The sequence below is a fragment of the Carcharodon carcharias genome, chromosome 4 (genome assembly GCF_017639515.1).
Source record: "Carcharodon carcharias isolate sCarCar2 chromosome 4, sCarCar2.pri, whole genome shotgun sequence".
Taxonomy (NCBI): domain Eukaryota; kingdom Metazoa; phylum Chordata; class Chondrichthyes; order Lamniformes; family Lamnidae; genus Carcharodon; species Carcharodon carcharias.
This window is the reverse complement of record NC_054470.1, coordinates 202,950,097-202,967,520: the sequence shown is the minus strand read 5'-3', so window position 1 is coordinate 202,967,520 and position 17,424 is coordinate 202,950,097. Positions and strand designations below refer to the sequence as shown.

The 17,424-nt window shown below is 47.7% G+C and overlaps 1 protein-coding gene across 1 annotated transcript in view; it reads right to left on the bottom strand.

Annotated features, from left to right (window-relative positions):
• Positions 1 to 9,435: 9,435 nt before the first annotated feature.
• Positions 9,436 to 17,424, bottom strand: part of spef2 (sperm flagellar 2) — a 375,455-nt gene continuing 367,466 nt past the window's right edge. Inside the window, exons 41-42 of the mRNA XM_041185381.1 lie at positions 15,754 to 15,876; positions 9,436 to 9,627 (exon numbers count right to left, since the gene is read on the bottom strand). Coding sequence (XP_041041315.1) covers positions 9,487 to 9,627; positions 15,754 to 15,876 — 264 coding nt within the window. The 3' untranslated portion in view covers positions 9,436 to 9,486. The remainder of the gene's footprint in view (positions 9,628 to 15,753; positions 15,877 to 17,424) is intronic.

The window sequence follows — 17,424 nt, the reverse complement described above, 5'->3', positions numbered from 1 at the left end:
GGGAGTTCCAGGATTCTGACCCAGTGACAGTGAAGGAATGGTGATATATTTCCAAGTCAGGATGGTGAGTGACTTGGAGGGGAACTTCCAGGTGGTGGTGTTCCCATCTATCTGCTGCCCTTGTCCTTCTAGATGGTAGTGGTCGTGGGTTTGGAAGGTGCTGTCTAAGGAGCCTTGGTGAGTTCCTGCAGTGCATCTTGTAGATGGTACACACTGCTGCTACTGTGTGTCGGCGGTGGAGGGTGGGTGGGCTCCCAATCCTGTCCGAACAATCAGGGATGGCAGCTCTTGAGTCTCTGCAGGAGAGGCAGGTTAGTGACAGTGAGGGAGCCTCAACATGGAGGCAATGTTGGAAGGGTAAAATTAAATGCAAAATTCAGACAAAGAAGAAGGAAGTCCCTATAGCGGATTACTGGGGCCAGGATGGCTGTGTGGCCATTCCTTCCTGCAGCCCCCTCAGTGTGGAATGGAGACACTGACTGTGCTGCCTCACTGACCACAGAGACACTGTCTGCATTCAGCTGGCCGCTGGGGTGGCGGGGGGGGGGCAATCAACACTGGCAAAATGGCACCACGACACAGCAGCAGAGTTAGGAACATAAAGAATTAGTTGCACAGCCTGGGCACAGGTGTCAATCGTTTGTACATAATGTTCACTATTGTCAATAAACTCCCAAGAATGTCTCCGTGTCTCTGGCTCCTTGTTCTGACGAGTGGTGTTCAGTGTTCAACCTCGGCCCATCGAGTCTGCACCGACACGTGAGAAACACCTGACCTACCTACCTAATCCCATTTACCAGCACTTGGCCCATAGCCTTGAATGTTATGATGTGCCAAGTGCTCATCCAGGTACTTTTTAAAGGATGTGAGGCAACCCGCCTCCACCACCCTCCCAGGCAGTGCATTCCAGACCGTCATCACCCTCTGGGTAAAAAAGCTTTTCCTCACATCCCCCCTAAACATCCTGCCCCTCACCTTGAACTTATGCCCCTTGTGACTGACCCTTCAACTAAGGGGAACAGCTGCTCCCTATCCACCCTGTCCATGCCCCTCATAATCTTGTACACCTCGATCAGGTCGCCCCTCAGTCTTCTCTGCTCCAATGAAAACAACCCAAGTCTACCCAACCTCTCTTCATAACTTAAACGTTTCATCCCAGGCAACATCCTGGTGAATCTCCTCTGCACCCCTCCAGTGCAATCACATCCTTCCTATAATGTGGTGACCAGAACTGCACACAGTACTCCAGCTGTGGCCTCACCAAGGTTCTATACAACTCCAACATGACCTCCCTACTTTTGTAATCTATGCCTCGATTGATAAAGGCAAGAGTCCCATATACCTTTTTCACCACCCCACTACCATGCCCCTCTACCTTCAGAGATCTATGGAAACACACGCCAAGGTCCCTTTGTTCCTCAGAACTTCCTAGTGTCATGCTGTTCATTGAATACTTCCTTGTCAAATTACTCCTTCCAAAGTGTATCACCTCACACTTTTCAGGGTTAACTTCCATCTGCCACTTATCTGCCCATTTGACCATCCCGTCTATATCTTCCTGTAGCCCAAGACACTCAACCTCACTGTTAACCACCCGGCCAATCTTGTGTCATCCGCAAACTTACTAATCCTACCCCCCACATAGTCATCTATGCCATTTATATAAATGACGAATAATAGGGGACCCAGCACAGATCCCTGTGGTACACCACTGGACACTGGCTGTCAGTCACTAAAGCATTCTTCTGTCATCACCCTCTGTCTCCTACAACTAAGCCAATTTTGAATCCACCGTATCAAATTACCCTGTATCCCATGTGCATTTTGCCTTCTTTATAAGTCTCCCATGTGGGACCTTGTCAAAGGCTTTGCTGAAATCCATATAAACTACATCAACCACACTACCCTCATCTACACACCTGGTCACTTCCTCAAAAAATTCAATCACATTTGTTAGGCATGACCTCCCTCTGACAAAGCCATGCTGACTATCCCTGATCAAACCTTGCCTCTCCAAGTGGAGATAGATACTCTCCTTCAGAATTTTCTCCAATAGTTTCCCCACCACTGACGTGAGACTCACTGGTCTGTAGTTCCCTGGCTTATCTCTACAACCCTTCTTAAATAGCGGAACCACATTAGCTGTTCTCCAGTCCTCTGGCACCTCCCCCGTAGCCAGGGAGGAATTAAAAATTTGGGTCAGAGCCCCTGCGATCTCCTCCCTTGCCTCCCTCAGCAGTCTGGGACAAAAATCATCCAGACCTGGAGATTTGTCCACTTTTAAGCCTACCAACACCTCCAATACCTTGTCACTCCCTATATCAATTTGCTTAAGAACCTCACAGTCTCTCTCCCTGAGTTCCATACCTTCATCCTCATTCTCTTGGGTGAAGATGGATGTGAAGTATTCATTCAACACTCTAGCGATGTCCTCTGGCTCCACCCATAGATTGCCCCCTTGGTCCCATATGGGCCCTACTCTTCCCTGGTTATCCTCTTCCCATTGATATAGAATATCTTGGGATTTTCCCTACTTTTACCAGCCAGAGCTTTCTCATATCCTCTCTTTGGTCCCATAATTGCTTTCTTAAGCTCCACCATGCACTGTCTGTACTCCACTAATGCCTCTGCTGATTTGCTTCCCTTGTACCTACTAAAAGTCTCTCTTTTCCTTCTTATCGTATCCTGAATATCTCTGGTCATTCATGATTCTCTGGGCTTGTTGCTCCTTCCTATCATCCTAGAGGGAACATGTTGAGCCTGTACCCTCCCCATTTCCTTTTTGAATACCCCCACTGTTCCTCTGTAGATTTCCCCACAAGTAGCTGTTCCCAGTCTACCTTGGCCAGAGATAAAAACAAAAAAACTGCGGATGCTGGAAATCCAAAACAAAAACAGAATTACCTGGAAAAACTCAGCAGGTCTGGCAGCATCGGCAGAGAAGAAAAGAGTTGACGTTTCGAGTCCTCATGACCCTTCGACAAAACTAGTTCTGTCGAAGGGTCATGAGGACTCGAAACGTCAACTCTTTTCTTCTCCGCCGATGCTGCCAGACCTGCTGAGTTTTTCCAGGTAATTCTGTTTTTGTTTCTACCTTGGCCAGATCCTGCCTTATTTTACTAAAATCTACTCTCCCCCAATCCAAAACATTTTTTTGCAACTTGTCTATTTCTTTGTCCATAACTGTACCATGTTGTGATCGCTATCACTAAAATGCTCCCCCACCACCACCTCAGCCACCTGTCCGGCTTCATTCCCCAGAATTAGGTCCAGCACTGCGCTGTCCCTTGTTGGACCCTCTACATATTGACCTAAAAAGCTCTCCTGTTCACATTTCAAGAAATCCACTCCATCCAAGCCCTTAACACTATGTCTATCCCAATTAATGTTGGGAAAGTTGAAATCACTTAATATATTTACCCTATTGTTGTTTTTACACACCTCTACAAATTGTGCACATATTTGCTCCTCAATTTCCCACTGACTATCTGGGGGTCTATAATAAACACCTAACAATGTGGCTTCCCCTTTTTCATTCCAAAGCTCTACCCACAAATATTCATTCAATGCCCCCTCCAAGATATCATCTCTCCTTACTGCAGTAACTGACTCCTTAACTAATAATGAAACATCTCCTCCTCTTTTAACCCCTCCTCTGTCTCGCCTGAAGATTCTATATCCTGGAATGTTGAGCTGCCAATCCTGCCCCTCCCTCAAACACATCTCAGTAATGGCTACTATATCACAATTCCACGTGTCAATCCTCATCCTTAACTCATCCGTTTTACCTGTAATACTCCTGGCATTAAAGTAGAGGCCATCCAGCCTTGCCTTACTCCCTTGAAGCTTATTGTAGCTGTACTCCCTCTGACTTGATTGTTTTACTGTTCTTGTCACTCAGATGCAAAACCTTTATGCACTAGACAAAAGCCAGGTGTCTCAGTCCAGGGCCTCTTCCCTGTGTCTGTGCAGCCTTCAGACCACAGTGATGGTCCAGCCTCACACTCCCTGGAGACATTACTGATGCCTGCACCTCGACGGTGCTGGTCATTGCTGCCAGAATGTAGTGGGCAGGTGTCACAGAGTTCCCTCATTCTCTCTGTGTGCTCTCAGCACCTTTAAGGTGGGGCTGGCCCCATCACACCAGCATCTGTGACCAGTGATGCTGTGCACCAGCTCCTGAAGGGCTGAGGTGCTGAAGGTGGACACAGCATCAGATGTGTCTAAAGTTTCATGGCTGCATCTCTGAGATGGCCCTGATCAGGGACCACAAGTGAGCTGCCCTCGGCCAGACAGGAGTCAGACATTCTCAGAGGCTGTGTGAAGATCTATGGAGTGTCCTCAATGCATGTTGTCATCATCCTCCTGGGATCAAGCGACAGTTAGGGCCTCCACTGCATCTCCATGACAGGAGCATCCTCACAGAGGGTATTGGTGCTGCCAGAAGCCAGACTGGAGTCAAACATTCACATATGTGATGTGAGGATCTATGGGGACACGTCACTGCATGTCATCGTCCTCCACAAATCAGGCAGGTATGAGGGCCTCCGAGTGCGCCTGCCTCGTCTGGCCAGTGCAAGGGCCTCATCCCTGTCATTTTCACCACTGAGGACCCTCTCACCCTCATCCCTGTTGACGTCCTCCTCATCAGAGGAGATGTGCATCTCTTCCATCTCCTCCTCAGCCAGCTCCTCTCTCTGTTGCAGCGCCAGGTTGTAAAGGGCGCAGCAGACGACGATGATGTGTGACACCCTCTGTGGACTGTATTGCAGGGCTCCACCAGACCGGTCCAGGCACCGGAACCTCATCTTCAACATCCCGATGGTCTGTCCCACCAAGATGTGAGCTGCTGCGTGAGCCTCATTAACCCATCACTCTGCTGCAGTCTGAGGCCCCCACACGGGTGTCATCAGTCACGGTCTCTGTGGGTGGCCCTTGTCCCCGAGGAGCCCACCCTGCAGCCTCTGTGGACCCTGGAAGGTTGCAGGGATCTGTGACTCAGGATGTAGGCATCGTGCACACTCCCTGGAAACCATGTGCAGACCTGCAGGATGTGTTTCTGGTGGTCACAAACCAGCAGCACATTCAGTGAGTGGAAGCCCTTGCAGTTGATGAAGTTCACTGAGTGTAGCGATGGAGAACTGAGCACCACATGAGTGCAGTCAATCGCACCCTGTACCTGTGGTAATCCCGAGATCAGAGTGAATCCAATGGCCCTTGTATCCTGGCTGTCCCGGTCCCAGGCGAAATGCAAAAAGTTGTTGCCATGGAGAAGGTGGTATCTATGACCTCATGGGTACATTTGTGGGTGGTGGATTGTGGGATCCCACAGAGGTCACCGGTGGAGCTCTGAAAGGACCCACTGGTGTGGAAATTGATCACCGTGGTCACTTTCACAGCCTCTGGCAGTGGATGCCCTCCATGTCCCCTTGGGGCCATGTCTTGCAGTGAGGTGAGCTATGGAGAGCTTGGTGGCCCTTTGATGCCTCCATGTTGCTTGCATGGGCGGGCAGACCATGAGCCTGACCCTAATCATATCACTTGGCTACGCCTGATCTGTCTCAGTTGCAGAGGTTTATACAGGTATCCCAAATGCGTGGCTACTTCCCTCGCTTACCCTGTTTCCTGCCCACCTGTGCGTGGGATGCAGCACCAGTGCAGCACTTGACTGCACCACCCATCAGCTGTCGCCTCCAAGGTTGGTCTGCACTTGCCCCTGGACAGCCCCCACCCCTCAGCAGTCACCAGCAGGGCCAGGCGTCAGTTTCCCCTGCTCCCCGATGCCCCTGAGGCCTGTAAACAACAGGTAAGCCATGGAGAATGCTGCTGCTCACAGCACCTCATCTTCCGACCAGGCACGTTACAGCCTTCCAGACTTAACATTGAGTTCAGCAGCTTCAGACCATGAACTCTCTCCTCCATCCCCACCCCCTTTCTGAGCCCCCTTTTTCAAATATTTAGTTTTTAATTTTTTTCTCACCAATTTCTATTATTACTTTTTAAATTTATTTCCATTTTTATTCCTTGTTTTATCCCCACCTTTTAGCCTATTTTGATCTTTTTCAACCCCACATTGTCCCCACCCCAACCCCACTAGGGCCATCCGTGACTCATCCTGCTTTCTACTCTTAATGTCACCATTAGCACCTCCTTTATCCAGTATCACCACCATCAACACCCCTTCCACCTTTTGTTCATGACATCTTTTACAATCTCTCCTTAGCCTCCACCTATCACTGTCCTTCTATCCAGCTTCACCTGTCCCACACCCCTTAAACAGTATATATTTCACCACATTTCTACTCCTCTTCAGTCATACAGACTCGAAACATTAACTCTTGTCTTTCTCTCCACAGATGTTGTCCTACCTGCTGAGTTTTTCCAGCAATTTTTGTTTTTGTTTCAGATTTCCAGCATCTGCAGTATTTTGCTTTTATATGTTGCCCCCCCCTTGGTGCCAGGGTCAAGGACATTACTGAGTGGCTGCAGGACATTCTGAAGGGGGAGGGTGAACAGCCAGAGGTTGTGGTCCATATCGGTTTCAATGACATAGGTAAAAGGAGGGATGAGGTTCTGAAAGCAGAATATAGGGAGCTAGGAAATAAATGAAAAAGCAGGATCTCGAAGGTAGTAATCTCAGGATTACTCCCAGGTGCTGGCAAGATCAGGAATAGGAGAATAGACTAGATGAATGTGTGTCTGGAGAGATGGTGTAGGATGGAGGGATTTAGACTCCTGAGGCATTGGGATCAATTCTGGGGATGATGGGACCTGTACAAGCTGGGCTGGTTCTATTCCAGCAGGACAAGGACCTATGTCCTTGCAGCGGTACTCGCTGGTCCTGTGGGGGAGGGTTTAAACTAGACTGGCAGGGGGATGGGAACTTGAGTAGGGAAACTCAAGAGAGGGAAACAAAGTGGAAAGCAGAGGAAACAAGAGCTAGCAGCAAATAGGGCCATAGTACAAAAAAATGTGTAAAAAGGCACTGTATCTGAATGCACGGAGCATTCATGATAAGGTAGATGAATTAACAGCACAAATAGATGTAAATGGGTATGATATGATTGTGATTACAGAGACATGGCTGCAGGGTGACCAAGGCTGGGAACTGAATATCCAAAGGTATTTAATATTTCGGAAGGACAGGCAAAAAGGAAAAGGAAATGGGCTGGCGTTGTTAGTGACGGATGAAATCAGTGTGATAGTGAGACAGGATATTGGCCCAGAAAATCTAGATGTAGAATCAGTCTGGGTGGAACTAAGAAGCAACAAGGGGTGGAAAATATTAGTGGGAGTTGTCTATAGACCTCCAAACAGTAGTGATAAGGTAGGGGACAGTATTAAACAGGAAATTAGACATGCATATAACAAGGGAACTACAGTAATCATGGGTGACTTTAATCTACATATAGACTGGGCACATCAAATTAGCAATAACACTGTGGTGGATGAATTCCTGGAGTGAAAACAAGATGGTTTTTTAGACCAGTTCAGAACAGGCTATCCTAGGTTTGGTATTGTGCAATGAGAGAAGGGGTTAATTAATAATCTTGTTGTGTAGGGTCCTTTAGGGAACAGTGACCAGAACATATAGAATTCTTCATTCGGATGGAAACTGAAGTAGTCTGATCTGAAACTAGGGTCCTAAATCTAAACAAATGAAACTACAAAGATATGATGTGTGAGTTGGCGATGACAGATTGGGGAACTTCATTAAAAGGCATGATGCTGGGTAGACAATGGCTAATATTTAAGGAATGAATGTATGCATTGCAACAGTTATACATTCCTTTCTGGTGCAAAAACACAACAGGAAAAGCGGCCCAACCAAGGCTAACAAAAGAAATTAAGAATAGTATTAGATCCAAAGAGGTGTCATATAAAGTTGCTAGAAAAAGTAACAGACCTGAGGATTGGAAGCAGTTTAGAATTCAGCAAAGGAGGACCAAGAGATTGATTGAAAGGAAAAAAGTAGAGTATGAGAGTAAACTTGCAAAGAACATAAAAGTGGACAGTAAAAGCTTCTATAAATATGTAAAAAGAAAAAGGTTAGTGAAGACAAATGTAGGTCCCTTACAGTCTGAAATGGGTAAATTTATAATAGAAAAAAGGAAATGGTAGAGTAATTAAACGACGACTTCAGTTCTGTCTTCATGGAGGAAGTCACACATAACTTCCCAGAAATACCAGGGAACCAAGAGTCTAGTGAGAAGGAGGAATTGAAGGAAATTAATATTACTAAGACAATAGTGCTGAAGAAACTAGTGGGACTGAAAACTGATAAATCCCCAGGGTCTGAAAATCTACATCCCAGGGAACTAAAGGAGGTGGCCATGGAAACAGTGGATGTGTTGGTTGTCATCTTCCAAAATCCTGTAGATTCTGGAACAGTCCCGGCAGATTGGAGAGTGGCAAATGTAACCCCACTATTTAAAAAAGGAGTGGGGCGAGGCTGATAACGACAAATTACAGACCGGTTAGCCTAACATCAGTAGTGGGGAAAATGCTAGAGTCTATTATAAAGGATGTGGTAACAGAACACTTAGAAAATATCAACGAGATTAGACAAAGTCAACATGGGTTTATGAAAGGGAAATCACTTGATATGACTCCTCTTTGGATTAATACTATCCTTTCTACCCTTAACCTACTGGGGTTCTTTGAGGACTTAACTAATAGAATAGATAAGAGACAACCAGTGGATGTGATGTATTTGGACTTTCAGAAAGCTTTTGATAAAGTCCCACAAAAGAGGTTAGTGTGTAAAATTAAAGCACATGGGATTGGGGGTGAAATATTGGCATGGACTGAGAATTGGTTAACAGACAGGAAACAGAGAGTAGGAATAAGTGAGTCTTTTTTGGAGTGAGAGGTGGTGACTAGTGGGGTACCGCAGGGATTAGTGCTTGGGCCCCAGCTATTCACAATATACATCAATGATTTGGATGAGGGAAACAAATGTAATATTTCCAAGTTTGCTGATGACATGAAACTTGGTGGGAATGTGAGCAGTGAGGAGGGTGTTAAGAGGCTTCAAGGTGATTTAGACAGGTTGAGTGAGTGGGCAAATACATGGCAGATGCAGTATAATGTGGATAAGTATGAAGTTATTCACATCAGGAAAAAAGCTTTTTCACGCAGTGAGTGGTTTGGGTTTGGGATGCACTGCCTGAGAGTGTAATGGAGGCAGGGTCAATTGAGGCTTTTCAGAAGGGAATTGGATTATTATCTGAAGAGAAAATAGAGGAGTGGCACTCGTGAATTGTACTTGCAGTGGGCTGGCACACATATGATGGGCCGAATAGCTTCCTTCTGTGCTGTAACAATTCTATGATTCTATGTGATAAGCTGCTGAAGCTCATGATACTTAGGAGGACTTGTCAGGTAAGGATTGAGATAATGAAGACTGATTTATTTGTGGATTTATTGCTGTTAATTAATGAGATCCACATTTGGGGCAGTCACGTCTGCCAATTAGAAATGGTTTCATGTTTTGGCTATTCTTCGCCGACTAGATCCTGGATCCTCAGTGGGTGTGTTTGAAGATGTTTCCACTGAAAGTTCAGGAGAGCTGCTTGCAACTGCTTCACTTTCCACCAGCTTCCTCTGCAGAATTGCCTTGAAATCCTGCATCAATAAAACAGACACACAGTAAATGGCGAGACTCTGAGTGCAAAATGTATATGAGTGACTGTGGAAATGGGGCACGGGGTGTCAAAGGGAAAACTCTCCGCTGGTTGGAGTCATACCCAGCACAAAGGAAGAGGGTTGTGGTTGTTGGAGATCAATCATCTCACCTCAGGGTAGTGTCCTCGGCCCAACCACCTTCAGCTGCTTCATCAATGACCTTCCTTCCATCATAAGGTCAGAAGTGGGGATGTTCGCTGATAATTGCACAATGTTCAGCACCATTCGCAACTCCTGATACTGAAGCAGTCCATGTCCAAATGCAGCAAGACCTGGACAATATTCAGGCTTGGGCTGACAAGTGGCAAATAACATTCACACCACACAAGTGTCAGGCAATGACCATCTCCAACAAGAGAGAATCCAATCATCACCCCTTGATATTCAATGGCATTACCATTGCCAAGTGAACACCAAGTGGGGGTTGTGGATTGTGGGGAGGAGCTAACTAATCAACTGAACCTGAACTGGAGAAGGCTTTTCCAAAAAAACTGCAACAGTGGTCAGGGGCTGCATGTTCTGTGAGCTATCGCCTATCACCACTCCACCCAACCCAAAGCCTCTTCACCATTCCTTTACCCCAGCTTGAGAGTTGAGGTAAGGGAGGGAGAGAGAGACAGAGAGAGAGAGAGAGAGGGACAAAGAACCTAAAGAATAGCAAGATGGAGAATGGGGAAAGGTTGATGCAGCAAGATATATAGGGAGACCACACAAACACACACAAGCAGTAACAAACACACACTGCAGTAACATACACAGATACACAAACACACAATGCAGTAATACCCACACACATAAACTCACTCACAAACACACAATTACACAAAAGCAGTAACTTACACACACATACACTGACACACACGCACACAGTAACATCCACACACTCACACATAATCACACACAAGCAGTAGTGTACACACTCATACGCAAACACATTCACACACACACGCACTTGCACAGTCACAGACACACAGTCACACGCAGTAACACATACGCACACACGCTCTCACATGCAGTAACATCCATACACAGACACACTCGCACATTCACAGACACACAGTCACACACAGTAACACACACACACGCTCACACACACACACACATGCAGTAACATCCACACACAGACACACTCGCACAGTCACAGACACAGTCACACACAGTAACATACACACACAAACACACATACACACAGTAACATTCACACACACACATTCACTCACAAACACACACACACAAGCAGTAGCGTATACACACTCATACGCAAACACATATACACATGCAGTAACATCCACACACACACTCACACACACTTTCTCTCACACACACACACACTCATGCACAAACTCTCTCTCTCACACACATATACACACTCATATGCACACACACTCACACACACACACGCTCACACACAAGCAGTAACATCCACACATGCACACAAACTCATACATGCAGTCTCACACACACACACACACTCATATGCACACACTCTAACAGTCACACACACTCACACACACACGCAGTAACATGCACACACAAACACACAGTAACATCCACACACACTCACACGCACACACATTTTCTCTCACACACACATTCTCTCACACACACAATCTCACACTCTCACACACACTCATGCACAAACTCTCTCTCTCACACACACATACACACATATGCACACACACACACATGCTCACACACAAGCAGTAACATCCACACATGCACACAAACTCATACATGCAGTCTCACACACACACACATTCATATGCACACACTCTCACAGTCACACACACACGCGCAGTAACATCCACACATGCACACAAACTCATACACGCAGTCTCACACACACACACTCATACGCACACACTCTCACAGTCACACACACATTCACTCACAAACACACAATCACATACACACACACAAGCAGTAGCATATACACAATCATACGCAAACACATTCACACACACACGCAGTAACATCCACACACACACTCACACAGTCACACTCTCACTCACACACACACACTCTTACACACGCACACACACTCAAGCACATACTCTGACACACAGAAATTCACTCAGACACACACACACATACAGACTCTCTCATACACACTCTCTCTCACTCACACAAACACACACTCAATCATGCTCACACACACACTCATAAGCACAGACACTCTCAAGCACACTCTCTCTCTCACTCACACACACACACACTCATACACGCAGACTCTCTCGCACACACTCTCACTCACACACACACTCATACACACTCTCACACACACACTATCTCACACACACTCTCACGCACAAACACAGACTCTCACACACACACACAGACTCTCACACACTCTCTCACGCACAAACACAGACTCTCTCACACACACACACACTCTCACACACACACTCTCTCAAACACACACACACTCAAACACACACACACACAGACTCTCACACACACTCTCACACACACACACACACTCATACACACAGGCTCTCTCACACACACACTCACACACACACACACACACTCTCACTCATGCACACACTCTCACTCACACACACACACTCATACACACAGACTCTCTCACACACACACTCTCTCTCTCACTCACACGGACACTCTCTCTCACACACACACTCATACACACAGACTCTCTCTCTCACACACACACACTGACTCACACAGACACACTCTCACTCACACACACACTCTTACACACGCACACACACTCACTCAAGCACATACTCTGACATACACACACATTCACTCACACACACACGTACAGACTCTCTCACACACACAGTCTCTCACTCACACAAACACACACTCAGTCATGCTCACACACACACACTCTTAATCACAGACACTCTCACACACACACACACACACACACACTCATACACACACGCTCATACACACTCTCTCTCTCTCACACACACACACACACACACTGGTCCACACACTTTCACACACACACTCTTACTCACATTCTCAGACACACACACTCATGCACAGAGTAACATCCACACACACACATACATTCATACACACTCTCACACACACTCTCAGACACGCAGTAACATCCACACACACACAAACTCATACATGCACAGTCTCACACGCACACTCTCTCAGACAGACATACATTCATACACACACTCTCACACTCACACACACACACACGTATTGTCAGTGAGCTATGTTGAATCAGAAGAGATTGAAAAGAGCAAGATAGATGGAAACACCACCACCTGGAAGTTCCCCTCCAAGTCACTCACCATCCTGACTTGGAAATATATCGCCGTTCCTTCACTGTCACTGGGTCAGAATCCTGGAACTCCCTCCGTAACAGCACTGTGGGTGTACATACACCACATGGACTGCAGCGGTTCAAGAAGGCAGCTCACCACCACCTTCTCAAGGGCAATTAGGGATGGGCAATAAATGCTGGTCCAGCCAGTGACACCCACATCCCGTGAATGTTTAACAAAGGAGTGGTAGAGTGCCTTTTTGAGTGAGAAAGTTCAGAGCAAGAGCCTAAATGTGAGAAAGAAATTGAGGAAGTGTGCAAGAGAAAAAAGAGAGAGTCAGAGAGAAAGGGAGAATGAGAAATATCAGTGAGTGAGCAGAGAGATTGGTATAGAGGGAGATAGAAAGACAAAGGGAGAGAGAGAAACAGAGAGAGGGACCGAGGGAGAGAGAAGTAATACGAGGGAGTAAGCAGCTGACAGAGAGGGAGAGAGGACAGACAAAAAGGGTGAGAAAGGCATACAGTAAGAGAAAGGGAGAGAGAGAGCCAGATAGTGAGGGGGAGGGAGAGAGAGAGAGACAGATAGTTAGAGAGAGGGAGGGAGAGAGGCAGATAGTGAGAGGGAGGGGAAGAGAGAGACAGACACTCAGTGAGAGGGAGGGACAGAGAGAGAGAGAGAGTTAATGAGAGGGATAGAGAGAGATAGGTAGTGAGGGGGAGGGAGAGAGAGAGAGACAGATAGTTAGAGAGGGAGGGAGAGAAGCAGATAGTGAGAGGGAGGGGGAGAGAGAGAGAGAAACAGGTAGTGAGAGGGAGGGTTAGAGAGAACCAGATAGTAAGTGAGAGAGAGAGAGAGATGGTAAAAGTTGGGGGGGGGTGGGGAGAGGGACACAGAGAGTGAGAGGGAGATAGTGAGAGAGAGAGAGTGACAGATAGTGAGAGGGAGAGAGAGAGAGAGAGAGAAACAGATAGTAAGTGAGAGAGAGAGAGAGATGGTAAAAGTTGGGGGGGGGGGGGTGGGGGGTGGGGAGAGGGACACAGAGAGTGAGAGGGAGATAGTGAGAGAGAGAGAGTGACAGATAGTGAGAGGGAGAGAGAGAGAGAGAAACAGATAGTGAGGGAGAGAGAGAGAGAGAGGCAGGCAGTGGGAGGGAGGGGCAGAGAGAGAGAGAAAGTGAGAGGGAGAGAGAGAGAAAGGTAGAAAGAGGGAGGGAGGGAGAGAGGGAGATAGTGAGAGGCAGGAATTAAGAGGGAGAGAGAGGAATACAGACAGTGAGAGGGAGGGAGAGAGTGAGAGATAGGGAGAGAGAGAGAGACCAGCAGAAAGTAAGAGGGAGAGAGAGAGAGAGAGAGAGAAAAACAGGTAGTGAGAGGGAGGGTTAGAGAGAACCAGATAGTAAGAGCGAGAGAGAGATGGTGAAAGGTGGGGGGGGGGCAGTGGGGGAGAGAGAGACAAAGAGAGCGAGAGGGAGAGACAGAGAGAGAGAGGCAGATAGTGAGAGAGAGAGAGAGAGCGACAGATAGTGAAAGGGAGAGAGAAAGAGACAGATAGTGAGAAGGAGGGGGAGAGAGAGAGAGATTGAGCGGCAGAGAGAGGTAGAAAGTAAGAGGGACAGATAGAGAGAGATACAGTTAGTGAGGGTGGGGGAGAGAGAGAGATAGTGAGAGGGAGAGAGAGAAAGGCAGAAAGTAAAAGGGAGAGCGAGAGAGGCAGGCAGTGAGAGAGAGAGAGAGGCAGGCAGTGAGAGGGAGAGAGAGAGGCAGGCAGTGAGAGAGAGAGAGAGAGAGGCAGGCAGTGAGAGAGAGAGAGAGGCAGGCAGTGAGAGAGAGAGAGAGGCAGGCAGTGAGAGGGAGAGAGAGAGGCAGGCAGCGAGAGAGAGAGAGAGAGAGGCAGGCAGTGAGAGAGAGAGGCAGGCAGTGAGAGGGAAAGAGAAAGAGAGAGGCAAGCAGTGAGACGGAGAGAGAGAGAGGCAGGCAGTGAGAGGGAGAGAGAGAGAGAGAGGCAGTGAGAGGGAAAGAGAAAGAGAGAGGCAAGCAGTGAGAGGGAGAGAGAGGCAGGCAGTGAGAGAGAGAGAGAGAGGCAGGCAGTGAGAGAGAGAGAGGCAAACAGTGAGAGGGAAAGAGAAAGAGAGAGGCAAGCAGTGAGAGGGAGGTAGAGAGAGGCAGGCAGTGAGAGGGAAAGAGAAAGGCAAGCAGTGAGAAGGAGAGAGAGAGAGGCAGGCAGTGAGAGGGAGAGAGAGAGAGAGGCAGGCAGTGAGAGAGAGAGAGAGAGAGAGGCAGGCAGTGTGTGTGTGAGAGAGAGAGAGAGAGGCAGTGAGAGGGAAAGAGAAGAGAGAGGCAAGCAGTGAGAGGGAGAGAGAGAGAGGCAAGCAGTGAGAGGGAGAGAGAGAGAGGCAGGCAGTGAGAGGGAAAGAGAAAGAGAAAGGCAAGCAGTGAGAAGGAGAGAGAGAGAGAGGCAGGCAGTGAGAGAGAGAGAGAGAGAGGCAGGCAGTGAGAGAGAGAGAGAGAGAGAGAGGCAGGCAGTGAGAGAGAGAGAGAGGCAGGCAGTGTGTGTGAGAGAGAGAGAGAGAGAGGCAGTGAGAAGGAGAGAGAGAGGCAGGCAATGTGAGAGAGGGAGAGAGAGAGGCAGTGAGAAGGAGAGAGAGAGGCCGGCAGTGAGAGGGAGACAGAGAGAGAGCCAGGCAGTGAGAGAGAAAGATCCAGGAAATGCTGGAATAACTCAGCAGGTCAAGCAACATCTGTGAAGATGGTAAAAAAAGTTAATGTCTTGAGTCCGTCTGAATCTTCTTCAGAGAGTGAAAGTGAGTTCTTACTGGCAGGGTGAATTTGAGAGTTCCGTTTATCAGGTCCACTACGAAAGGATGTGTCAGTAAAATCCCGAATGGAAGTGGCTCCAAGTTCTCTGATCCCAAGTCCTTGTACAACTTAGTTAAATGCTACAAGTGTGAAGAAAGGTATAAGAATGAGTGTATCATCTGACAAGTCAACAGATCATGGTGAATAGTCCATACTCAGCCAGGATTTAACCTGCCCAGGCTGAGAAAGCAGAAAGCGGACAGATATCCCAGAGTCACTACTCAGTGTGGTCAATGTGACAAAACAGGGATCCTCCCAGCTTAAATTACCAATTTGTGGTTTCACTGACCAGTACTGGGTTTCACTGACCGGTACCTGGATTCACTGACCGGTACCTGGATTCACTGACCGGTACTGGGTTTCACTGACCGGTACCTGGACTCACTGACCGGTACTGGGTTTCACTGACCGGTACCTGGATTCACTGACCAGTACCTGGACTCACTGACCGGTACCTGGATTCACTGACCGGTACTGGGTTTCACTGACCAGTACCTGGATTCACTGACCAGTACCTGGACTCACTGACCGGTACCTGGATTCACTGACCGGTACTGGGTTTCACTGACCAGTACCTGGATTCACTGACCAGTACTGGGTTTCACTGACCAGGCCGGGATTCACTGACCAGCCCCTGGATTCACTGACAGATGCCAGGTCTCATTAACCAGTATGTGGAATTGCTGAATGGTACCAGGCTTCACTGTCCATTGCCTGGACTCTCTGATTGATACCTGACATCACTGACTGTGTCCCAGAATCACTGACCAGCACCGGGACTCACTGGCCAGTATCTGGTCTCACTGACCAGTAACTGGACTCAATGACTGGTACCTGCACTCACTGACCGGTACCTGTACTCACTGACTGGAACACAGATTCACTGACCAGTGCTGGACTCATGGACTGATCCCTGGCTCCACTGACTGGGTCCTGGATTGACTGACCTGTACCTGCACTCACTGAGCAGTACATTGAAACATAGAAACTAGGAGCAGGAGTAGGCCATTCGGCCCTTCGAGCCTGCTCCACCATTCATTATGATCATGGCTGATCCTCTATCTCACACCATATTCCCGCTTTCTCTCCACACCCTTTGATTCCCCTAAAATCCAAAAAATTATCAATTTCTTTCTTGAATATACTCAGTGACCTGGCCTCCACAGCTTCTGTGGTAGAGAATTCCACAGGTTGACCACCCTCTGAGTGAAGACATTTTCCCTCATCTCAGTCCTAAATGGCCTGCCCTGTATCCTGAGACTGTGGCCCCTGGTTCTAGACTCCCCAACCAGGGGGAACATCCTCCCTGCATCTAGTCGGTCTAGCCCTGTTAGAACTTTATATGTTTCAATCAGATCCCCTCTCATTCTTCTAAACTCTAGTGAATACAGGCCTATCGAACCAATCTCTCCTCATACGACAGTCCTGCCATCTCCAGTATCAGCCTAGTGAACCTTCGCTGCACTCCCTCTATGACAAGTGTATCCTTTCTGAGGTAGGGAGACCAAAACTGCACACAATACTCCAGGTGTGATTTGTACAGCTGCAGTGAGACATCCCTACTTCTGAACTCAAATCCTCTTGCAATGAAGGCCAACACACCATTTGCCTTCCTAATTGCTGGCTGT